We start from the raw sequence: 26,204 nt of genomic DNA, 5'->3' as shown, positions 1-26,204 counted from the left end.
ACTGTAACTAAAAGAGTATATATGCCGCATCCTTCTCACCTTTTTTACCCCTGACCTGTTTTCATGCCTGATCACTAATCAATCATGTAATTAGTCCCTACACAGGCATATACTTATACTAAACTTAATCTACTCACAGAGAGGTGTGACGGCAGGGAGAAACATTTGGAGGTTACTGAGGTCAGGTGTCGCCAAAGGAGTCCGAAAAGTAGCTAAAAATAGCGACAAAGGCGCGAAGTTGCCAACACTTGGGAGATGGTCCTCAATGCAGAGCATAAAATCCGGGGGGAGGAGTCGGATAAAATCCAACTCCTCCCACCTTACATACCTAAACCTACCAATCTCCACCCCCTGATCCCTAAACCCACCCCTAAACCTACCCATCTCCACCCCTAAACCTACCAATCTCCACCCCTTATATAAGATCCGACTCCTCCCCTCGGATCTTGTGTACTGCATTGAGGTGCTACTGACACTTGGCTGCATGTGCACTTGACATGAGACTCCGCCCACACGCTGTTCTGACTGGCTGTGGGTTTTGATTGATTTCGACGCATCTCGTATTCGCAGGGCCGTATAGAGAGCCTAAGTCCCACCCCTTCCGGTCGACCACCATGGGACCTTATTTCGGAAAAATATTGTATGGTAGTCAATGGCGAGAGACAACAAATATTTTGATCTCGTTTGAATTGTGCCCTGATTTACACATATGATGTTTGTCAATTTAAAAGATACATTTTAAAGTCAAGAAAGTCGCAGCTTGATGTAAAACTGCTGAGGTATAAGACTGTGAAAATACGTAATTACAAAGACTACAAACCCAGAAGGCGCACATGCGACGTCATACCTTTTCTCTCAATGAATGAAGCTAACTTTACTGAAGCTAACGTCTGTCATTTTTTCTATAGTCTTACATTATAATCGTAACGTTACGCCGTCATGCCTGAGTGTTTTGAGCCAGAATACACACATACGAGCAACGGATCTTGTGACGTACATAGTGCGAGACGAGAGATGTAGTTCATTGAGCGATTTTCACATAAAACTAAACGTTACTCTTCTGTTTTATGACAAACTGCGACTTTCTTGACTTTCATAATTACCTTTTAAATTGACAAACATCATATGTGTAGTTCAGGGCACAGTTCAGACGGAATAAAAAGATAAGTTATCTCTCGCCATTGACTTCCATACATATTTTTTCCGAAATAAGGTCCCATGAGCCGGAAGCGGAGGGGCGGGACTTAGGCTCTCTATAGAGCATCACAGTCCCGCCCACAGCCGGTGCCGGAAGTAAAAATTCAATACAATTTCTCCATTGACAGTTGGGGTATAAGCCATAAAAACGTAACCATACATGGTAGACTTAAAACCAGCTACGGCTGTACTAAGCGATTGTATATGCTCATATAACCGCCAAAAGTTCATGGGGCACTAACCTTGTTTTGAGATAAATGCCTTTTATTCGCGATGTCTTGGAGAAGTACTTCATTACCCACAATCCTAAACAATCCCACAATCCCACAGTGATGCATCTGATTGGTGGAGCTCGTGTAAACCCCGCGAAAGTTCGTGAAGACTCAAGATAAATAGAAAAAAAAAAAAAACTGTTGCGTTTTTTTGCACGGTATCACTGATGTGACATTTGAACCGAGGAGTCTTCATATATGGTATGAGTCATATCAAGCATTTTATGATGCCACTGTCAAAACAATATTTAGCTTTGACATACCCAGAGCCATAGAGAGCTCTTCATGCATTTACTGAACATTTGTGTAATAATTCATGGCAAGTTAATAAACTGAATATGATGCACTTTCTGGTTTGCTGACCTTCACTTTTTAATTTTCACTTGTTGTTATTAAGAAAATACATTAAATGTTATTAAAATTAAGGATGAACTATAACTTCATGAATAAAATGAGCATGGGCCACAAGTGGGAAATTGTTGAGGCATTTGTCAGCAACCTGCCCGTGGGCCGCTGAAACTGATGAGCAGAACGCCGCGCGGACTGCCAGATCTGCACCCGTGAGCCGCGGACCGCCAGCCATGCTTTCCAGTCTATTTACACAATTACTACTGAAAGAACTGCTATAAACGGCACAAGAAAAAGTTCGCGTGGCTGTCGTCAGATTTTAAAGTCGCTCTAAAGGCTCTTTCGCGGTTGTGGCTTCAGTCGACTTCAGTGAGGCGCGGTGGTTTATGGGATGAGTAGTTCCTTCGCTCGGAAATGAAAATATGTACACAGTCTTGTACCTTTGACTTTTTTTGGATTTTCTCTCCGTTTTTTCACTCGAAATGATATGTTGTATGCCTATGAGTTCAGCCGTAGCTGGTTATCCTCAGACATGCTCTAAAACTCTTTAGATACGGATTTTCGAAAACGTCAATGGGAGAAATGAATGGGAAATTTACTTCCGGCACCGAAGCGCTCTCGGGCTGTGGGCGGGACTGTGATGCTCTATTAAGACAGTGTGGTGCCCCTGGGCACTATACCTCAAAGCCCCGCCCCCCCCATCGGACATAAGGTGATTTCTCAAATTTAATTTACTAACTTGTCCAACTACATACATGCAGGCATATGAGCAGTGAGCACTATATTCAAATGTCTCAATTCAAAATGTAGCCTACATCAATTCATTGACAGCGTCAATTCACGTTTGCCCAAAAAACTTAATTAATTAATGTCCTATTCCTCACCCGAGTCTTCCTCGCTCCTTTCTCCCCCAAGAAGAATATCCTCATTCGCCTGGCGGTCATCGCCGACGCCTAGTAACGGTGCGTGTCCACTACAGCGGCAAAACTCCGCTCAGTGCCACTGGCAACGCTGTAACGTCTCCGCTTTGGTTGCGAGTGTGTATAATCGAAGTTTTTTTCAACACGCGGAGAGTAGGCTATAATCATCAGCGATGCTTAAATTTAGAAATAGACCAGATTTGTTTCCAAATGCACCAAGCAAAGATCCTTTCAATTTTATAAACTTTTATAAACCCAGCCAGTAATCACAATGAACACATCCAAAATAAAATCTTTAACATATAACAACTGCAAAACCACTCAATTGACATCTGTCCATTTTGGATTTAGATTCATTTTCTGTAGCGGTTAAAAAAAAAAAAAAAGACACATTTGCGCGTACTTGTTGTGGACCAACTCAACTCTGACAGATTGGGGAGGGAGGGGGGGGGAGTGATAGTGGTCATGTAATCTTTATTTATTTATAATTTATTATTATTATTATTGTTAAATTAGTGTTCATAAACGAGTTATGTATGGTCTTTCAAGAATTCCAAGTTAATAATAGAACAATTTACGAAAAATATTTTTAAAGCTTGTGTCATGTGGTGCCCCCCTAGTGGTTGTGAACTGGCCCAAGTGCCCTTATGGATAATCCGGCTCTGCGTATTCGCGTCGGACAGACTAATTATTTGTTGCAGGAATCATCGCGTCTGGTTAGGACAGGGTGTGAGAAGTTGGATTCAGATTCTTCAAATTGAGTTGCTTCAACCGCGGAGGCGCGGACTATAAAGAACAGCTCGCTGCAACACAGCCATTTGGCTCAAAAGTCTGAGGGGTAACTTACCCTTTTATTTCCCTCTCTTTGAAAAGGTTAAAGGTACTTACTGCACTCGTTCCATCACCATTGAACCAGAACTGTTTGCATGATTTACTGGATTAAAGTAATCATCACCAGGAATGCTGTCGTCTCTTCTTCTGTTATGGATCTTACTGCGTTGCGCAGGTTGGTACAAGGATTTGATCTGCGTTTTTTAACTTCGTGTTTCTGCTTGCAGGACCTTACACGGACTTACTGTCCACGCTGAATCTAGGTGATGTTTTAAACTATAGTTTATAATATACAGGAGAGCTAGAAACCTAAACCATCACAGACGGGTTAAAAACTTTGTTTTTACCTACTCTAGAAGTTTTGTTTGCATCTCCATGAGAGTCAAACTAAACCTAGTGGAACTGTGATATTTGCATGCGTTTTTTAACCCTATCTCATTCCACATGAGCATGTCTACTTATCTAATGAAGTTAACTCTGTAGCTTAAAGAAGTTTAGTAGAGTAGCTACTTGGACAAAACAGCAAAAGCACACAAAAAAAAAGAAGAACAAACTCTTAGGTCATGCTTTTATCTCTGGTGAGGACTTACAAAGAAAGGTTTCAAGTTTCCATAAACAGCCTGTGTGGTGTTGAGCGCATAGGCAGGTGGAATAAGGACAGAAAACCATCAAAACGTGTTCTCTTATTCATTATTGTAATGTTTTCATTAAGACTATGATGAAGAAGAGTAAACAACACTGTAAAAACTTAGAAAAGAGGTGCATTTTTAGTATTCTTTACAATAAAGTCTCATTTATTAACATTAGTTAATACTAATCAATATATTTACTAATACTGAACAATATATATATTTTACAACATTACAGCCTTTGTTAATGTTATTTAAGCTAATAAAAATGTTCATGTTAGTTGATAGTTCATTAACTAATATTAACAGATACAACATTTGATCTTCGTAAATGCTGAGATTTAACATTAACTAAGATTAATAAGACGTATGTTGTTGATGTTAAGTAACGTATAGTTAACTAAACCTTATTGTTAAGTGTCGCCCTTTATTCTTTAAGGACATAGTAGTAAAGTTTCTTTTAATTATACATATTTATACTTATCCTTTTCCTAAGTTTAATATATATTTGAATCTGTTGGAAGTATGAGGACAGGTGGTTTTCAATGAAAATGTTGTGATCCTTTTTTTAATATTCAAGATTGTATTTGTCATTTGTAGAATGATCATTTTTATGAAGCTTGTATATTTAAGTACAGTAATTTCACATAAATGGCAATGAAAATGACCTATTAATTGTCATTTAAGTAAAATTACTGAACTAATATAACCAAGCTTGATAAAAATGATCATTCTAGAAGAAAATTTCAGATGGCACTTAGAGGCTTTTGCATCTGAACTCTTCATATATATATATATATATATATATATATATATATATATATATATATATATATATATATATATATATATATATATACTGTATATATATGGGTCACTGACGAATAAGGTTTTTAAAAGTGTAAAAAAAAAAATAGAATGGAGATATAACTATATTTGAAACCATTTTTTTTAAAGTTTACCTAGGTGTTAACAATAAGATTTTGTGGTTTGTACAATCAATTAACACTGTTTTTTGTCATTTTTTTACAAGATGGAAAAAATGTCACCAAAAAAGTCATTCGGTTTCACCACTGATTTGAAAGTTAAAAACTGATTTGACATTGATGTTGAGATAGTATGTAGTGTGTACCACAGAAGAAATATTAAAAAAAAATTATCACTGATCTCATAAATGTAATCATTTATTGGACTACTCTAAACACTCCAACATATTCAAGTAAAACATTGCACAGGGAAAGGAGAAAAGGGGAAATGTAAAAAAGAGCCTTATCTGCTTTATATTTGTATTATTGTAGTTCCTTTAGTTATTAAAAACAATATTATTCCATTTAAATATTTACTATATCGGTTTTACCGAATGACCTTTTGACACTTCAGAATCTTTAAAATACCTTTATATGTAGTAAAATATAATTAAAACCTTTTGGATTCAGTAAAAGAGATCAAGTTGTACTACCTTACATACTTTGGATGTTATATATTTAGGGCCCAAGCCCTGAAAGGGCGAAGGCCCTATTGTTTCCGTAAGGATTATTTTTTTTTTTTTTCTTCATTATTTTTTTTTTTGCCTTTTTGACACTTTTGGGGCCCTTAACATGCTCAAAAACTCTTGAAATTTTGCACACACGTCAGAACCCGCGGCCATCAGGGCCGGGCTGAAGCTGGTACCGGGGCGTGGCAGGGGGGCTCGACGGCGCCCCCTGGAATGGGGTCCGAAAACTTGGTCCATAAATCAAACACGCTTGCGTGTAATAATATGAAACTCAGTACACATATAGATCTCATCGGGCCGAACAACTTTCGTGCTCTAAGTTTTACAAAAGCCCAACAGGAAGTCGGTTATTATACGTTGTTTGGAAAACGCATACAATGGAATGTGAAATACTCCTCCTAGGGATTTCATCCGATCGACACCAAACTCGGTGAGAATAAAGTCAAGACATTGAGGATGAATTCTTGCGAACAGATTTTTGATATCTCGAACGGTTTGGCCGTGGCGAGGAAACTAATTTATGGCGAATAATGGGACACAGGAAGTGTGTTATAACTTCTGCATACATTAACTGATCTTGATGAAACTTCAGCAGTGTATTCGTTGTAAGAGGCCGATCACATGGATGTGACTATTGTGAGTCAAAGTTATAGCGCCACCAACTGGCAGCAGGAAGTGTGTCACTTTCAAAATGCTTTGAAGTCACCCTCTTACTTTTACCCGATTTGCTTCAAACTTTATGTGTATAATGTAAACACACGGCAGATGTAGACCTGTGAAAGGATTATTGATATCTTAGATACTGTTGCCGTGGCAACGCATCAAATTTTAATGTTCTTTTCGGATGCGTTTGAGACTCTTAGCATGCTTGAAATTGGATGAAACTCGACAGACACATAACACTTATTAGCCAGTAGACATGTGAAAAGTTTCAGAAACGGGCGTGGCAGGGGGGCTCAACAGCGCCCTCTTGAACAGGGTCTGAAAACTTGGTCCATATATCAAACACGCTTGCATGAATTAATATGAAACTCGGTACACATATAGATTTCATCGGGCTGAACAACTTTCCCTCTGTCAAGTTTCACGCCAGCCCAACAGGAAGTCGGCTATTATGGGTTGTTTGGAAAACGCTTGCTGTGGAATGTGATGTACTCCTCCTAGAGAATTCATTCAATCACCTCCAAACTCAGTGAGCATGAAGTCAAGACATTGAGAATGCTAAATTGCGGACGGATTTTTGATATCTCGAACGGTTTGGCCGTGGCGAGGAAACAAATTTATGGCGAGAAAAGAGAGGAGACGAAGTGTTATAACTTCTGCATACATTAACTGATCTTTATGAAACTTTAGCAGTGTGTTCGTGGTAAGAGGCAGATCAGATGGATGTAACTATCGTGAGTCAAAGTTATAGCGCCACCAACTGGCAGCAGGAAGTGTGTCACTTTCAACATGCGTTTGACAAAAGTGGGTGGGTTAGTTTTACCAACAGTTACAAAAATCAGTATATATATTGGTCTCACCGAGCCGGACAACTTTCTAATTTACAGTTATTAGCTCAGAGCAAAAGGAAGTCAGATATTTTGGTTTGAATGTGGATTTTTTGGATATTTCAGACTCTGAGTTTTTAGCTACTCTTCCTAACTGGTTTATTTTATTCACACCAAACTTTTTCAAAATGATAAAGATACATTAAAGATGCTAAATTGTGAACGGATATTAAACATCTCAAACGGTTTTGCTATAGTGAGGGACTAAAGTAAAGTAACACTTAAAGCCTCATCTTCTAAAAATGTAATTAAACACCATTTATTTCTATATAAAAGTATAAAAATATCACAACTAAACCCATTTTATTCTTTTTTTTTTCAATTTAATAAATATTTATAAGTTTAAAAATAGTAATTGTACTATTTAGTCCCATAAAAGTCAAGTCATACATAGGGCTATACTGCCCTCTTATGTTCAAAATCAGGTAGGCCTATTGTATCTACTTAAAAATATACTAGGTATGTGACGGTGAGAATATTTTACCACCGGTTAATCGACGTGTGACACCGCTGGGGGCTTTTGAATCGCCAACTTAAAAACGAAAGTAAAATATGTTCGTCCACACTGACATTGATAGTGGTTGAGCGAGCGTTTCAAATTAATTCCTATGGAAGTAGGAATTAACTGAAAAACGTTCACTCTGTTCTGCTCGTTCCTCGCCGTGGATGCGCACCGTTATGAATGCCCGTGCAGCCATGAGCATTTTAGTTTCATTTTAAAATTAGCGCCTTTCGGGGGTTGATTGCTTGAAATTATTTTACAAAAGCACAATGTTGTGTTTTATTGCGACTGTACACAAATATAAGTTAACACTTTGCAGTTTGAATGTCGTCCTGTATAATGACGGAGTATGTTTTTATGTGTCCACTGTTCCATCGCGCCCACGCCACACACACACACGCACACACACACACACACACACACACACACGGTTTACTATCTTTGTGGGGACTCTCCATAGACTTAATGGTTTTTATACTTTACAAACTGTATATTTTATCTCCTCACACTAACCCTACCCCTAAACCTACCCATCACAGAAAACTTTCTGCATTTTTACATATCCCAAAAAACTCATTCTGTATGATTTATAAGCTTGTTTACCCATGGGGACCTCTATTTAGGTCCCCACTGTGACACGAGTCCCCATGAGTCTGTGTGAATTCAGGTTGAAGTCCCCACCGGGATAGAAAAACATGAACACACATATACACACACACACACACACATTCCAGCATTGCAATCTTGACATCGCAGCCTGATCATTATAGCCTTAATAAAATATAATAATAAAATAGTCAACCTAACATATAAAAATTACACTGCTCTAAATAGTCAGTAGAACAATTCGTACATTCACAGTAAGCACCGCTCCACTGTGATGTTTCCAAGCACATTTTTGCGCATGTGAAGAGGATGATTTTTTCCATCAATATTGGAACACGAGTGAAGAACAAAGCCTATAATAAAGAATAGTTTAGCATCCAAATACATGGCAAATGTTGAAACATTTTGATTCTAATGAGAGGGTTACGTGAACCCAACACTGCTTACTTTCATTTTTATTTTTACATTAAATTTAAAGGATTTGGTGTGGAATATTTTGAGTGTATCGTAAAATCAGAATAAGGTAAGTCAAGTAATATTTTCTGTCTTTTATATATTTATATATGTGTGTATATATATATATATATATATATATATACTGTATATATATATATATATATATATATATATATATATATATATATATATATATATATATATATAAATATAGCTGCGAGCAGCGATGAAGGGCCAAAGCCGGCGGTACCGCCACCCCGGTGCCTTTGCGGTGCCACCGGCTTGGGCCCGTAATCGCTGCTCGCAGCTATATTTGTTTTTTTTATTATTATTAAGGCCTTTGGACCAAAAAAAATGACACGTCATTGACCCATATATATATATTATGGAATACTTGCTGTGGAAGACTGCGTTAAATATAAATAAAATGTTCATAAAGATCTCAAAGTGTAGGCTAAATGTAATTATTTTTGGAAAGTCGCTATTTTAAATACAGCTGGCAGACATCTGGAAGGTTTTCAAGAGGGGGCGAGTCTGCAACTAAATACCCATAAAACCCAGTGGAATTCAGTAATTTTGTAATTCAGAATGAAGTAGCCAGACACATGGCTTTGTTTGCTGCCTTAGACAAATAAACTTGACTGACACTGCTGATGTTTTTGTTGTAATGGGAGACGCTGAAATGATAAATGCATTGGGGGAAGAAAGGAAGTTCTTTCGGCATTTTGACATGAGGGTTAGTGAATAATTACACAACTTTTGAGTGAACTATCTTTTAAACAGCCCGTAAATGAAAGTATTTGTTAATTTTAGTGTATATTTCAGCTGAGAATAAGACCTCACGTTCAGAATCGTGGCTTAGATGACTGAGCATCAGTCTGGTTCACGGTTACTGTGATTTTTTCCATGTAAGACATGTTCCTGTCTGAAAACATAGTCTTAACCCTATCCCTAACCCTAACCCTACCCGTAACTTGCACCTAAATCCGAGGGAAATGATAGGTGAATAACACTGATGTAGAAGTGCCTAACCCTGGTTGTAAACATAAACTTGACATCAACTGTAAACTTGTCACTCAAATCTGAAGTTGTTCCAGGAAAACTAAAGATGCTGATCCAGGAGCATGTTGTACTTGGTGGAATCACATTCACTGTATAGTGAACAATTAAAAAAAAGACTCCATTTCACAGTTTGAGGCACAAACGCAGTCCTGATACTTTCTTTTCTTTTCTTTTCTGGTCATTGAGTAATGTGTGATGGCCTCATCTGCGTTTCTTTAGAGACCGCCTGCAATGTCGTTTTTTGTTACCTTCTATTTGCCCTTTGCCCTTTCATGCTGATGTCATGCCTGTTAACAAAGAAACCCCGTTACTGTTTCATCCAGCTTTTTGAGTCCAAAATGCTTCTAAATGATTGTCATTTGCAGCTGGTTTGGTGACTTTTTGATTATTGCGTCAAATGGCAAAGAAGCACCAGACTGTGGGCCAGTTGAACGTCTGAACATCGTCTTCAACGTTTTGTTGAACAAAAATGTCTTTGTTGTGTCTCAATGGAAACTACTGTTCAGTTTGGGGTCAGTAAGTTGTTGTTTTTTTTGTTGTTTTTGTTTTTTAAAGAGAGAAAGAATTTGATTCAGCAAGAATGCATTTAATTGATCAAAACATTATGAATGATTTAAAATAATTGCTGTTCTTTTGAGCTTTCTATTCATCAAAGAATTCTGAAAATACTATCACTGGTTTCAACATTAATAATGATAATAATAATAAGAAGAAATATATCTTGAGCAGCAAATCAGCATATTAGAATGATTTTTAAAAATTCAGCTTTGCCATCACATGAATAAATTACGTTTTGAGATATATTCAGATAGAAATCAGTTATTTGTAATTGTAATATATTACTGTTTTTACTGTATTTTTGATCAATTAAATGTAATGCAACCTTGGTGAGCATAATTCACTTCTTTCAAAAACATTAAAAAATCTTCCCGGCCCCAATCTTAAACAGTTGTATATCAAATGGTTTACAGGGTTGCCATGGTCATGGAAATCTTAAAAAGGTTTCGACTTTAAAAACAGGAACAAATCATAAGTGTACAGTCTTAATAAAATGTTTTTAAACATTCTTAATATCCAGTAGTCACAGATGACTGGAAAATTCACCATATAAACATTTTTTGTCTTAACAGTGTTTATATGATTTTGACTGCAGTATAACCAGTATAATATATTTAGAGGCCAGTCGGTGCAACAAACTTTTTGTAAAATATTCTGTATTCTGTAAAACGGGTTGCATTGCTTCCGGTTCAGGTCTGTTGTATATGCTTTGTTAAATATATAGCCGTTATTTAAAAGATGCATTCAAAGGAGCGAGCAAAGATGAGCTTAACTGATGTCCATCGCATATGAATATTGATATCTAAAAGTTTTTTATTTTTCTTCTTCTCACTGACATTTAGATATTTAAATTGTATAAAATGCCAACCATATCCATAGTCAGTATTGCCATCGGTTCGTACTGCCATTAACACTTTCTCCGACAAGCGGATGCAATAAGACCTTTTTTCCTGTTGGTTCATGTGACGTTTGTAGCAACTGTGTAATAACAAAGCATAATATAATAACTGCACATAAAGTAATAGGTATTACATTATTAATGTAGTAAAAATGTTTTTGAATCATAAGCAATCTTGAGCTCATATTGTAAAATGATTTTCCATTGTAATTTCCAAATAAAATGTATTACATTATGAACACACTGTAGCAACTTATAATGTAATCATAGTTTAGAACGTGCTATTTTAGGGGGTGTGAAGTAATTACAGGCAATACCAGCACATACTGTATAAGTGAAACAATTATACATTGACATTGCAATTGCAGTTATGGCATGACTGTATGACCTTTTCCAAAACTGTATGACTTTTTTTCTGTGGGACAATATTTTGATAATGTTTCAGTGTTTTCATCCATACAATGGAAATGAGCTAATTCTAATGTTGTTTTTTGGGCCGCATCTAATTTTGTGTTCTGCAGAAAAAATGTATTCATACAAGTTTGGAACAACATTAGTGTAATTGTATGATGGTATGATTTTTATTTTGGGTGAACTATCCCTTTAATTATTTCTCTTAAGGTATTTTTAAAACAGTATTTTATAGAACATTTATACTCAAACGTCAGCAAACTAATGAAATTGCAAACTCAGCTGCGTCTGGTAACCTTTAGGAGGATTAATTAGATCTCTAGTCATGGGGCTCATAATGAACAACGTCTCGCTGTGCTCGTGTGGCAACAGAACACAGAGGAGGGCTTTGAAGAATGCAGACAGGTAAACAAGGCTTTTCAGAAATTACAGCTTTCCATGAAATGTAGGCTGTGTCACGGAGACACTCGCACCATCCACTCAGCCATCAGCACCAGATCCACCCACTTGTTTATCTTCACCGCAATTCTTATCACTTGCACCTGTTCACCCTCATCAGCCTCACCATATCAAGCCTCATTACCTCCCTGTGTCTTTGTTCCCTGAATGTGAATGTGATAGGAGCACGTCTGATCTCTTCTGGAAGCTGGTTCCAGCTGCGGCTGGCACATAGCTAAATGCGGACTCACCATGCTTTGAGTCAAGTCAAGTCAAGCCATCTTCATTTATATAGCGCTTTTAACAATGTAGATTGTTCCAAAGCAGCTTTACATTGATAATAGGAAATTAAAGTAAAGTGTTTTGGCTTTATAGCAGCTCTAGAATAAAGTTCTTGTACAGCTAAAGTTAGTTTGATTGATTCACTTCCGTCGCAACGATCATAACAGACACCGTTTTAACAGAAAACTCTTAAGTTCTTTCTGCGCAAACTTCAGAAACGCAAACCAGTGAGAACGTCGATGGCGTGCACATGCGTATTACGAGTTCAGTCTATAGGTATGAGCATTTGAATATATGTGTGCAGGTGTGTAGTCCTTCCCTACAAATCAACCCTCAACATACAACTTGTCTGGCCTTAAAATTAATAATACAGAATTTTTATCGCTTCCACGTAGCCACGCGAACCGGAATTATCCCGACAACACTTTTTGTGGCAAAAACAATAACTAACAAAACAGCATCACAGCGTAAGAGACATCAGGATTCAAATTGTCCTTAAAAGATATTTATTCTTGCAAGAATAGTTCCCAGTCCATCCACAGTCCAGGTGCAGGCGGAGTGAGACCCAGAGCAGGTGTTCTTTTCAAAGCTATCTCTTGTCACCCACCCCAAACACAAGGAACAAAGGGACCCCCCTTGACCCCTCCCCAGCCCGGGAATCTTCTCACCTCTGAAGTCTCACACACACACTTCCAGCTGTATCAGCATCATAAAAGACACTCAAAATACAGACAAAGAACGCATGGCATTCATTTTTTAAATCATTGAAAATAAAATACAAAGAAAAGATAAATTTTTCCATAGCACGCTTTATCTGTAGATAGGTAAAGGGAGGGGAGGGAGGCCTTCACAGGGAAGAGCCTAGTTGACATTTCAGGATTAAACAAGAGTGAACCCTTGGTATTTCTAGCTGATCTGATCCTAATGATCTGAGTGATCTGTTAGGTTTATATTCAATGATCATATCTGCATTGTTTTGAGGTCCTAGGCCACTGAGTGATTTATATACCAGTAATAATACTTTAAAATCAATCCTAATTGTAACTGGGAGCCTGAGGACTGGTGTGATATGTTCATATTTACAGTCAAAGACCAAGAACCAGATATGATGAATGAAGACCCGGAGTCAGAATTATAATACATTAAAGAGAAGATTTACTGAAGGTAGTTTGCAGTTTCATCAGCAGAAGTCAGCTTCAAGGCTCACACAGGAGTTCGTAGGCCGCCCCGTTTACAGTTACAAAGATTACAACAGTCTAAGCTACGTCCTTGCTTCAGGTTGCAGTTTCTGATTGGCTAAGGAATAGATAAACAATAACATAGTAATTTTCCACACATATACAGATAGATTGAAGCATATCTCCATCGATTATGCAGCTGACACTCGGACCCTGAAGTTAGGCATGTCGTGACCTTCCAGTTTGCAGATTTGGGTTGCTGGGTGCCAGCATGTCCCAAACAACAACTCAGTCAATCTCCAATAATGCCAGTAACCTGCAACCAAAAAGACTAGCACACACACCGACACACAGCTTTTCCAAGGTTGGATTTGGTTGGACTCTAACTATAAACAGATGAGTAGTCTCAACATCAAGGAGAGAATACTTTTTTTCTCTCAAGGAGAGAATACTTTAAAGGGGTGGTTGATTATGATTTGACTTTTCTAACTTTAGTTAGTGTGTAATGTTGCTGTTTGAGCATAAACAACATCTGCAAAGTTACAACGCTCAAAGTTCAAAGCAAAGGGAGATATTTGCTTTTAAAGAAAAGGACTACAACAAACGGCTGGTAGAGACTACACCACATTCCTCCCGGGTTAGTGACATCACTAACCCTAAAATTTACATAAACCCCTCCCCCGGGAACATGCAGTCTGTGTTGAGAAGAGGGAAAGTTGTTGTATAAGAGTACATTTGTGAGTCAGCTCAAACTTTAGCATCCATCTTTTCACACTCAATAGAAAGTCACTCTGTGTGCATCTCACAACAGTTCCTATACGAGCGATTTATAGATTATCATGACAGAATATGCTAATTGAAGATAGTTAACTCCACATCAGCAACATAAATTCATCAACTAACCATTCAGAGACGTCCTGTTGCATTCTACGTGTTGTCACTTCTTCTTGAGTCTCTCCATCTTTGTCTGACTCCGTTTTAACATTAAAGGCAGAACAGTTTCTGTCATTTTAGTGTCTACGTGAGGTAATCGTTGCTGCTAACACACACGAGCTCTTGAAACCCCGCCCTCTGCAGCAGCTCATTTGCATTTAAAGGGCCAGACACAAAACGGTGCGTTTTTGCAAACCCTCAAAAAGTGACAACTTTAACATGCTATATAAAAATATCTGTGGGGTATTTTGTGCTAAAACTTCACACACACACTCTGGGGACATCAGAGACTTATTTTACATCTTGTGAAAAGGGCATTTTACCACCCCTTTAATATAACGCAGGATAGTAAAGCTTTAACAAAGAAATGGTCCCTTAAACTATAGACTTCAATGACCCCTCGACCATTGCTGTCAGAGTACCCTAGAAAAACAGATGAATATATATCACATGTTGAGGGTTATCCCAAGGCCCCGTACATGTCAGCACGGCCTAGATACAGAGATCCAAATGTACCTAAGAGCTGGTTAAAAACTCACAGCAAACATATGATCAAGAGTATATTTGAATCATTCATTGAATATAGAAATGAAATGAATAATCATTCAGAAGGATATATATATATATATATATATATATATACATACATATATACATATATAAAGATCAGACCAGGGATTTTGACCTGCAATTCATGAGCTGCAACTCCTATGGTCTTTTTGGGAAGGCCAGTGGGGAGTCCATTCCAATAGTCCACCCTGCTGGGGATAAAAGCATGCACAAGTTTTTCTATGTCTTGTCTGGAAACAAAGCATCTAATTCTTGCAATATTTTTGAGATGAAGGTATGCTGATTTAGTTATTGCTTTGGCATGACTACTGAAACTAAGGTCTGACTTCAGAATCACACCAAGATTCCTGACTTGATTTTTAGTTGTTTGACCCCTAGCGTCAAGGTATGCGTTCACCTTGAGAACTTCATCTTTGTTTCCAAATGCAATGACTTCAGTTTTGTCTTTGTTTAACTGAAGAAAGTTTTGACACATCCAACCGTTGACTTCATCAATGCATTGGCACAGGGAGTCAATGGGGCTGTAATCGTTAGGCAATAGGGCTGAGTAGATCTGTGTGTCGTCTGTATAGCTGTGGTAAGCAATTTGGTTCTTTTTCATTATTTGGCTCAGTGGGAGCATGTACAACAGGAGTGGCGCAAGAATTGAGCCTTGAGGGACTCCGCATGTCATGGATGTCCACTCAGACCTATACTCACATTTAACACACAATTTAATAATAAAATAAACAAATGCAAATGCAAAACAAAAGTAAAAGACAGCAGGACGACTGCTGTCACATATAATAAAAGATAAACAAAACACAACATAAGTCCAGGCCTGTTCCTCTTTCACTGTTGTCACTCCTCCTTTAATGCTTCCGCTCCTCCGTGAGAGATATGAGACCGGTGCATCGCTCATCATCAATCACACCACCGGCCTCGCGCCGTTCTCTTACGGCCCTCGGCCTCATCCTGCTCGCCACAGGGTGATATATGGCCACCCTAAAATATTATTGCCCCCGGACTTGTAACCCGGTCGTGAGTTCGAGTCTCAGTACCGGCAGGAAATGTAGGTGGGGGGAGTGAATGAACAACACTCTCTTCCACTCTAATTACCCACAACCGAGTTGCCCTTGAGCAAGGCAATTAACCCCAAATTGCTTCCAAATTGGTACTGTGCTTAAATGGTTTTGGGAAACAACAAATGTGAATTTGGACAGGTGGTGTTCCTCAGGGATCTGTCTTGGGTCCTGTATTGTTTAGCATTTATATGCTTCCTTTGGGGATTTACATCAGCTCCAAATCTGATTTTACTGTCACCTCTACAATTCTCTCAGAGTGTGTGCAGGAAATAAAAATCTGAATGCATCATAATTTAGTTCAATTGAATTGTTCCAAGACAGAGGTTCTATTTATTGGCACACCAACAGATATTCACAAAGGTAGCCATTTTAATTTTTCTATGCATGATAATTTCCTATTCTCATCTACTCAAGCTCGTAACCTTGGTTTGATTTTTGAAACTCGTCTGACATTAGACTACCATATTAAGAGTATCACAAAATCTGCCTTCCATCGTCTCAGAAACATTGCTAGAATTAGGCCTTACCTCACTCTGCCTGATGCTGAAAGGCTTATTCACGAATTTGTTACTTCTAGGATTGATTGTTGTGATGCGCTATTTGTTGGTTTACCTGCTAAATCAATAAAAAACGGCTGTAGTATATCCAGAATTCAGCAGCATGTGTTCTGACATACACACCATCACATTCATGCTCTATAGTTTGCATTGCCTGCCTGTTCAGTCGTGTATTGATTTAAAAAAACTCACACTAACATGCAAAACTATGCATGGAATAGCTCCTTCTCATATCCGTGACATAAGCCCTATTCGCACAGGATAAGTATTACCTGGTGACCTCTAGTAATTTGTAATAATTGCGGAGGTTGTATGTGATCTTAATCCCATGCGAATCGGCCATGCTGTAATTTGTAAAGTAAAAATTCCCCTGCAAATGACCTACCATATTTCACCGAACACCAAGGTCCTGTGATGATATTAGTCCCGTGCGAATCGGCTTCTCTGTGATTTGACGGGGTCATTTATAATTTTTTCAAGGTTTTTGTTTCCTGTGCGCTTTTTTATCCATCTTTCGCGAAGAATGGAGGCTGTGTTGGAGTGTTTTAATAGTATTTTGGGTGCTGGGTCATATCGCTATACACCATGATACGATACAACTATACAATTTGCAGAAAGAGAAAGCTGAAAACCGAACAGAAGAGCAAAAATATGGTTTATTTAAGAATTGTTCACTGAAAGATTCTTTGGGGAATGAAAAATAGTTCTTCAAAAGCACAGCGGTAAAAACTCGGTGCCAGGCCAACATTTACACCGCAGCGGGGAGTTTTGCACAGGTATGCTGTTTAACTGACTGTGATTTTTTTTCTGAGGCATTTACAGGAATCGCTTTAAACAGGGTCCTACATCTGGTGGTTTACATGTTTGTAACAAGGGTATTATAGTTTTGCATTTTTAAATTAGTTTGTATTTTAATATTTTCAAATTTCCTATAAATTTCAGTTTAGTTTTAGTTAGTTTCATTAATGGTTTTGTTAGTTTTGTTTTTACTTTGTGAACACCTTTATATTTAGTTTTTATATATTCAGTTTCAATTTTTGTAATTATAGTTAAGCAGAGTTAACAGAACACTTCCACTTAAAGACATTTAATTCAGCAAAGTTTAATGTTTGCAGTTTACAGTTAACTCTTGTGCAAAGCAAACCTCTTAATAATAAAAATAAAATAATTGTTTGAGATTTTGAGATCTCAGTGTTTTGAGATCAAAGAACCAAACAAATGCAACTTAAAAGTATAAAAGTAAAAATGATTCATTCATACTCATTCATATTAAAGATGAAATCTTTAAACATGTGGCGTATAAGAAAAAGAAAGAAAATTATGCGTATGGTAATTATGATTATTCTTTTATGGTTGTTCATATGATTAATCCTTTCAAATATTATTCTTTTATTGATCCATTTATGCTTTTTGTCTGTTATATATTTTAATATATTATACTCACAGTTACACTCGTATTCATGACATTTAGTTTACTTCTACTCTGAAAAGTGTATGTCTATTTGTGGGCTAGACATGCTATTTGTTTTTTCAGTTTTCTCATCAGTGTGGTCTTCTTTCTAATATGTGTGGTATCTTATTGTAAGTTTCACATGAGATGGTCATCTTACCTGGAATTAAGGTAGACCTACAGCTGTTTTTGCATATGGTCGAGACATGATGGAAATAGGACTAGTCTACTTATTTGGCCATTTCGGCTTCTTAAGGCTGCAAAAGAGCCGCATACATCTGTCTTGTTTACATTGAAAAATAAAGTAGCGCAGTCCAATGGAAAAACTTGATTTTCCGGCATAGCATGAGAGCTTATTAATTATGAAAACGATTATTTATTTTTGCTAATTATTATTTTATTTCAGTTAGTTTTTCAGTAACTGTTGTTAGTTTCGTTTCATTTTAGATTTTCATTTATGTTGACATTTCTATTTTATTTCAGTTTACAAAAATGTTTTTTGACAAATAGTTTTAGTCTTAGTTTCAGTTTTCGTTTACATAAATAACCTTGGTTTGTAAATGCTAATATGAATGCTGAATATGTCCTGATGCTACCTGGACAAAAGCATATATTTGTTGTGTATTTTTAGGCAACTAGCTAAGTTTGTCAGATCTGTCTTTATCTGTCTTTAAACTGAAGTTGAAATCATGGACAGGAAACAATAATTGGGCAAGAGCCTCCTGAGTCCAGACATTCCAGACAGTATTATATAGTTATAAATAGTTTTATTTTGCACAGTAAAAAACAAAAACTTGGGATTTGGGACTAATATCTATATAGAGGCCGTTACAATAATCCAGACAATTTGAAATAAAACTATGAACAAGTCTTTAAAGGACAGGAAAGATTTCACTTTGGTGAGTTGTCTCAATTGGGAAAAATAGATTTAACTATCAAGTTAAGCTGTTTGTCCAATTTAAAATCACAATCCATAATAACAACATTTTTTTAAATTTGGACTTCACAAGTGGATTCAATTCACCAAGGTCCAAATCTAATGACTCATACGTGCCTCCCGGCATAAACAACTTAATTTATCAAATGTCTGTAGAGGAGCGCTTCAAGGACTCAAAATGTTAGCTTGAGGTGCTCTTTGGATGGGATAATCATAATATAGAACAAATTAGGAAACTCCAAGGCACTCTCTTTAAGAAAAATTAAAAAGCCTTTATTTTATGGCTTGGTCATCATAAACCTTTAAAAACTCTGACGCGTTTCGGCATATATTCGTCAGGGAGTCAACAGTTTCCAAAACAAGAGACCTTCTTATAAGTCTTCACACAACCAATCAAAAACCTCCATTTGGCAGAGGTAGGTTCAAAGTTGTAGGATTATAGAAAGACCACTAGATGTCCTCCTTGGTACTTAAAGCTGCCGTCGGCAACACTTTTTTGATCATATTCAGTGAAATCGACACTATAATCCGACAGAACAACGTAAATAAAGTGATTTTAGAAAAAAACCAGAGCTTCTAACTCCACCTGGAGCGTGTTATTTGTTTTGCAAAAATCCACCGCTCCCGGGTCATCGGATCCAATCAGCGCAGGGGGGGTGTGAGATCTGACTGTCAATCACAGGTCGTGCACACGCCACAGTCACAGATCCCCTCGCGGCGCGCGCACGTTACAATATCACATGCACAGGACATGCCTGAAGAAGTTTGCCTGAGATTGTACGAAGCGTGATGGCGGAGAGAAAATCTACTAACAAGCTTCCAATTCCTCTGTTATTGCTATCTATGGATAGATTAGCCAGGGCAGCCTACCTCCGAGTCCATGGTGTTGATCGATGCTGAAGAGACGCGCGCGTTCACAGAAAATCAGGTACACATGCACTGACGAACACGACGTCTATGGGAGGGTGCTCGTTGGTAGTGGGGGAGGGGCATGAGAGTTGTAAACATTCAAAATTTTGGCTAAGTCAACCAATCTGCCAGACTTGCCGACTACCGCTTTAATAGAACAGGATATTTGTGACTACACACCAAGGTTACATACAATACATGCATCACCAAAGTACAGAAAATATAAATAAAAAATAAAATGAAATTTTTAGAGAAAGAATTGTAGTTTTAGAGAAAAACACTGAGATCAAGTTCTTCATTCAGGCCTGGATATCTAGTCGCCTGCAGTTTATCAATCCAGAAACTTTCTCTCTGGTTTAGTAGTTTTTGCCTGTCTCCTTTCCTTAGTGACAATGGGATATGATCAATTCCACAGATCTGTACGGTCGATGGATCACTAATGTGGTGTTCCCCGTAATGTCTCGCCATAGGATAGTTCATGTTGCCCGTGCGAATTGCATATTTATGTTCAGCCAATCTGTCCTGTAAGCACCTCTTTGTCCTTCCACTTTACACTCAGGGCATTCCAGTCTATATATAACAAATATCGTTTTACAGCTTATAAAGTGGTTAATGGTAAACTGTTTTTGGGAAATAGTATCAACAAAGGTTTTAGACTGCAAAACATTTGTACAATGATTGCAGTGTTGACATTTATAAGACCCTTTGGGTTTAGATCCCAACCACGTATGTTGGCCTTCTGGTTTCAAATGGCTCCGGACCAGTTTATCTCGAATAGTAGGACATCTCCTGAAAGTTACCAGAGGTGGCTCAGGAAACAGCTGGCCAAGCACCTCATCGCTTTCAATAATACCCCAATTTTTTCTTATTATTCTCTTAATTTGGTCTGCAGGCGACTAGATATCCAGGCCTGAATGAAGAACTTGATCTCAGTGTTTTTCTCTAAAACTACAATTCTTTCTCTAAAAATTTTATTTTATTTTTTATTTATATTTTCTGTACTTTGGTGATGCATGTATTGTATGTAACCTTGGTGTGTGTAGTCACAAATATCCTGTTCTATTAAGTACCAAGGAGGACATCTAGTGGTCTTTCTATAATCCTACAACTTTGAACCTACCTCTGCCAAATGGAGGTTTTTGATTGGTTGTGTGAAGACTTGTAAGAAGGTCTCGTTTTGGAAACTGTTGACTCCCTGACGAAGGCTTGTATGCCGAAACGCGTCAGAGTTTTTAAAGGTTTATGATGACCAAGCCATAAAGTAAAGGCTTTTTAATTTTTCTTAAAGAGAGTGCCTTGGAGTTTCCTAATTTGTTCTATATAAATTAATTTATGTTGTTACTGCCTTAATTTCCTCAAGACACTGCAATAGAGTATCTTTTCGTTTCAAAGGCAGATAAATTTGCGTATCGTCTGCATAATGAAAAGAAATGCTAAATTTCCTAAAAATATGTTCTAAGGGGAGCATATACAGGGAGAACAAAATAGGCCCCAAAATGGAGCCCTGGGGGACCCCACAAGTGAAAGAAGCCGTTGAGGAGACTCCAGTCTCAAAAACTAACTGAGAAAGTTCTTTCAGACAAATAAGATCTAAACCATGCCAACATTGTACCCTTAATACCACATTGTTCTAAGCGTGTAATCAAGATCTTATGGTCTACAGTATCAAATGCAGCCGAAAGGTCTAGTGAAATTAAAAAATTTAGACGGTAAAATTACAGTCAGTAGCGAGTAACAAATCATTAAAAACCTTCACCGGTGCAGTTTCTGGACTATGTAGGGATTTAAAACCAGACTGAAATACTTCATGAGTACCATGCAAATCTAGAAATTAATTCAGTTGTCCAAATATGACCTTCTTCAGTAGTTTGGACAGAAATGGAAGTTTCGATATAGATCTAAAATTAGCCAAGACTGATGAATCCAGATTGGGTTTCCTGATTACTGGTTCCACCGTTGCATGTTTAAAAGACTTAAGTACAACTCCCGAGGACAGGCTACTATTTATCATTTCAAGTACTGTAATTATAAGATTGCTGTACTGTGGATGCCATATTATATTTCATCCATATGGCTCTTTCACATCTGAAACACAAGAACAAGTGTCAGAATTCTTTTAATCGATTTCAGTTCAGCATTAAATGCTATTCTTCCACAGACACACATTAGTAAACTCTACACACTCTGACTTAACCCCATGGCCTGCAACTGGGTTCTGGACTTCCTGACTAACAGAGCTCAAATAGAAAGGATCCAAGAGAATACATTCTCTCACTCTGAACACTGGAGCTCCTCAGGGCTGTGTTTTCGGCCCATTACTGTTCACACTACTCACCCATGACTGTATTGCTCAGCATCGGAACAATCATATTAACAAGTTTGCTGACGATACAACAGTGGTGGGCCTAATCTCACATAACAACGAGATTGTGTACAGAGGAGGTGAGAAACCTTGAGCTGTGGTGCAACGACAACAATCTGTCCTTTAACATCAGCAAGATGAAAGAAGTGGTTGTAGACTTCAGGAAATCTCCTGCGGTTTACCCCCCACTGCGCATTAACGGAGCGGCGGTGGAAATAGTTTCCAGGGCGTTCACATAACTAATGATTTCTCCTGGAAACAGAACACCACTTCCCTGGTGAAAGCCCAACAATGTCTACACTTACGGAGAAGGCTTAAAAAGATGGCATGAGTAAGATCATCATGAATAATTTTTACAGATGGAGAGCATCTTGACCAATAACATCACAGTCTGGAATGGCAGCTGTTCTGTCACTGACAAGAGGACCCTACAGAGGGTGATAAAGACTGCCCAGAACATCATTGTGCCAGACTGCCATCTATGGAGGACGGTGCCTTAAGAGAGCAACCAGAGTTGTGAAGGACAGTACCCATCCCTCTACTGGATGTTCTGCCCATGTTGTGGCACATTCAAAGTCCTTTTTGGTTCAGGTCTCAAAAAAGCTCTCAGAGTCGAAGTTCCAGGTCAGAAGAATTAACTTTATTGACAAGCAACAAAGTGAGACGCCAACTGGCCATCTGGACATCTAAAGTTTTAACCATTCCCAGTCCTCATGTCTTATACTTTTTTCTTATCGCTAGGTGCCCAATGGGCACCCTCATATCTATCTCTTCTTCTTTGTCACTCCTTGTGTCCTTGCCACCATTAAAAACATCTTCCCCTAGACCTTCTTCTATTGGTGGAACATCTCAAAACATTTTATATAACATGTTTTTCTTCCAGTGCCTCCCAACACCTGCATCCCTCCTACAGGTTTTTGGGTACTTATCCATTCTTTTATCCTTGTGGCCTATTTTCTGCTGGGCATTACAGCATTCAGACTTTTACATGAGGCAAGGGAAATTCTCCAACACCCACTGCTATCTGGAAGACTCAGAAGTGTCCAAGCACTTGACCGAGCACAGACTGAAGAACAGTGTAAGCCTGTTTATTGTTCCAAATGTGGGTTTCCGCTAAGATGGGTGAAGGTCTCTGCGTGTTACTGTCTTTCCTTTTACCCAACACAACAGGATTAAATTAAATACATTTTCTCATATGTATTACCTCGTTATTTCATCTGACTCCATAAATGAAAAATGTTTTAATGATATCTGAGCTACATTAAAAGTGAGCAAATGTTTGATTATTCTTTTTAACTCTTTATTTTACCTGCTCAGATTAGGAAACTATGTCGCTATTGAGGTCCTCACGCCTTCTGTTTTACGCGGGTCTCACGATCACAAACTTGCCAGCTTCGGTCACTAAACAGAGGTAATTCTTGTCTTTGCAAAACCAAGTACACTTGAATTAGCGCCAAATATTAGTCATCACTAATCTGACGCAAATTTGAGGTAACATATGAATCTGTTTAGTCTACTTGGGAAAACAATTTCAGAGCAAGTCAGAATAATCAAATGTAACAATTTATTATGTCAGGTAAATGTATCATGCCAATTTCATAATCAGTTCAAAGTTAATCAATACAATAACATCAAATGCTCAGAGATAAAGAGTAAAAGATGTCGGTGAAACCCGACATTTTGAAAAATACATAATGCTAAAGTCTTTGAGATCCTTCAACTTTATGGGCTGAAAATCGCTTGTTGCAATTCATTATATACCCAGACCAAGACAGAAACTTCTTTCACATGGAAACATTTGCTAACAATGGGAATTTGCATTCAGAGTTTACACCTTTGGTGAGCAGAATGCCATTTGCCTGGAAGACACACCCTCCTCGGTGTGCGAGTTATCTCTAAACTCTTAAAAACTTTATTTACATTTTGGTTTACTTCTTTGGGAATGAACCATTTGTACCAGTCACACTGAGACATTTAAAATGGTACCAAACATGTATAAAACTATGATAATAATTCACATTTAAACCATATAGATTTTTGGGTGAATTTCAGGTGATCTCAGCATGAGAGGAAGGGAGTGGGCGAAGAGTGAAAGAGAGGAGGCTTACGCAAGTCAAATGGGGATGCTAACTTCACAACAAAGAGCTCAAATGTTCATTTCCAGAAATGTCTTCTCAGGGAGTGGTCGTTCCTCAACCAGACTGCCTGGCATTTTCTAATTTCTCAAGTCTTACAACAGCTTCTTCCCCAGGCGATCAGGTTATTTAACAGCACTGGCTGTCCACTTGACTCCTTACTTTTCTGCAACATGATTTTCCTTGTGAAAGTCTTTTTATTCTCTTTGTCCCTGAGGAAAACCTTATCAAGTTACATTTAAAAAGATTACATTAAAAAATGGTTTCGGTTTAGTAGGTTATATTTAAGCAATCAAAAATATTTTAACAGTATGGCATAGAAAAATAAATATTACGTAATTCCATTTCACCAGCTCCTGATTGTTACTTGCCTATTGAAATATTATTAAAATCTTTATAATAATAAATCCTCTTTTCTTCAACAGTAGTACTTTTTCTGCCTTTCTCCGGTATTTGCTTTACAGTACATCTTTTCTAAAACTGTACTATAAAACGATTTTTTTTAGATAATTTCTACCTTTTTAATTGTGTTGAACTCTTTGCAGTGTTCGTCATGTGTATTACATAAAGGGAATTTTCCATGAAAGGGTGTTTTACAGTAGAGTTGTTTTGGAGTTGAGACTTTGGTGCTGTCGCCATGGGGAAGTCGTTTCTCACAGCATGACCCAAGCCCTGTCCTTTTCAGTAGATGCCATTTATCTAGAGAAAAGCACACCATTGTCTTTGTACCATACTGTATCAGGAAAGGGATTTTGTTTTTTATTTTTACATTAATTTTTTTATTTTTATGCTTCAGTGATGGCTGAGTTTGACACCTGCTTTTTTTTTATAGCTGACAGGAGATTTGAAGACAATATATTTGCATTTGGTCCGACGTAACTTTTTTTATGTGTGCTTTATTTTTTTTATTTATTTTTTTTTTTTTTTCAGGCCTGGAAAGGCCATAGAAATTAATAAAATCTTATTTTTTTCTTTTCTTGTTTTAAAGGTGCTCTAGGTAACTTTTTAACCTTAACTGAACAGCTTCGGAGTCAGTGGAATGGTTATATTACTTATTTCGGGTTGAATGGTGGTGGTTTCGCACCCCCCTGGTGCCCGAGAGCGGAAAAAACTCACTTGCAACTTTGGGACGCGGGTCGGTGTCAGGAAGTATCGCGTGATATCAGGTCTCGCGATGTAACGAATTGCTTGACGGCACTGCACACGTACACGCCCCTATTCAAGCACCGGCGGGCTAGCTATAAGCAAAGGGCAATGATAGATTGAGTTATGGCTGAGGCTGAGCCTGTAAAAAAGAAGCAGAAAGCTAGGAAATCTTTGTCGGAGGACCAACGAAAGAGGAAACGGGAGACTGACCGAGCAAGAAGTCAGACTCGAGTAAATATATCGGACCGGCTTTTTCAGAATGGTGAGAACTGAGAGAAACAGAAGCCTGCAAAACGGATGCTGATCCTGCTGTTGCACTTGTAAGTTAAGTATCTTTGGAATAAACTGTGTTTAATATTTAAATTTCAAGTAATTGTGACCTCAGGATGTTTGCTATTGTCTGTAAAGGTTTTTATTATGATCGCTGTCTGTTAGGGGCTTACTAGTACGCTAGATACTATAACTTTGATGTTAGCATTGTCATAGCAAACACGTTTGATTTCTGTAG

At 37.8% G+C, this 26,204-nt stretch overlaps 1 protein-coding gene across 1 annotated transcript in view; it reads left to right on the top strand.

Moving 5' to 3' along the window:
• Window positions 1-3,358: 3,358 nt before the first annotated feature.
• Window positions 3,359-26,204, top strand: part of LOC307149609 (V-set domain-containing T-cell activation inhibitor 1) — a 48,673-nt gene continuing 25,827 nt past the window's right edge. Inside the window, exon 1 of the mRNA XM_079856014.1 lies at window positions 3,359-3,743. Within this exon, the coding sequence (XP_079712140.1) occupies window positions 3,698-3,743 (46 nt within the window). The 5' untranslated portion in view covers window positions 3,359-3,697. The remainder of the gene's footprint in view (window positions 3,744-26,204) is intronic.

The sequence above is a fragment of the Squalius cephalus genome (genome assembly GCF_949319135.1).
Source record: "Squalius cephalus genome assembly, chromosome: 21".
NCBI lineage: Eukaryota > Metazoa > Chordata > Actinopteri > Cypriniformes > Leuciscidae > Squalius > Squalius cephalus.
The sequence above is the reverse complement of the archived record's forward strand: the minus strand, read 5'-3'. Positions and strand labels throughout refer to the sequence as shown.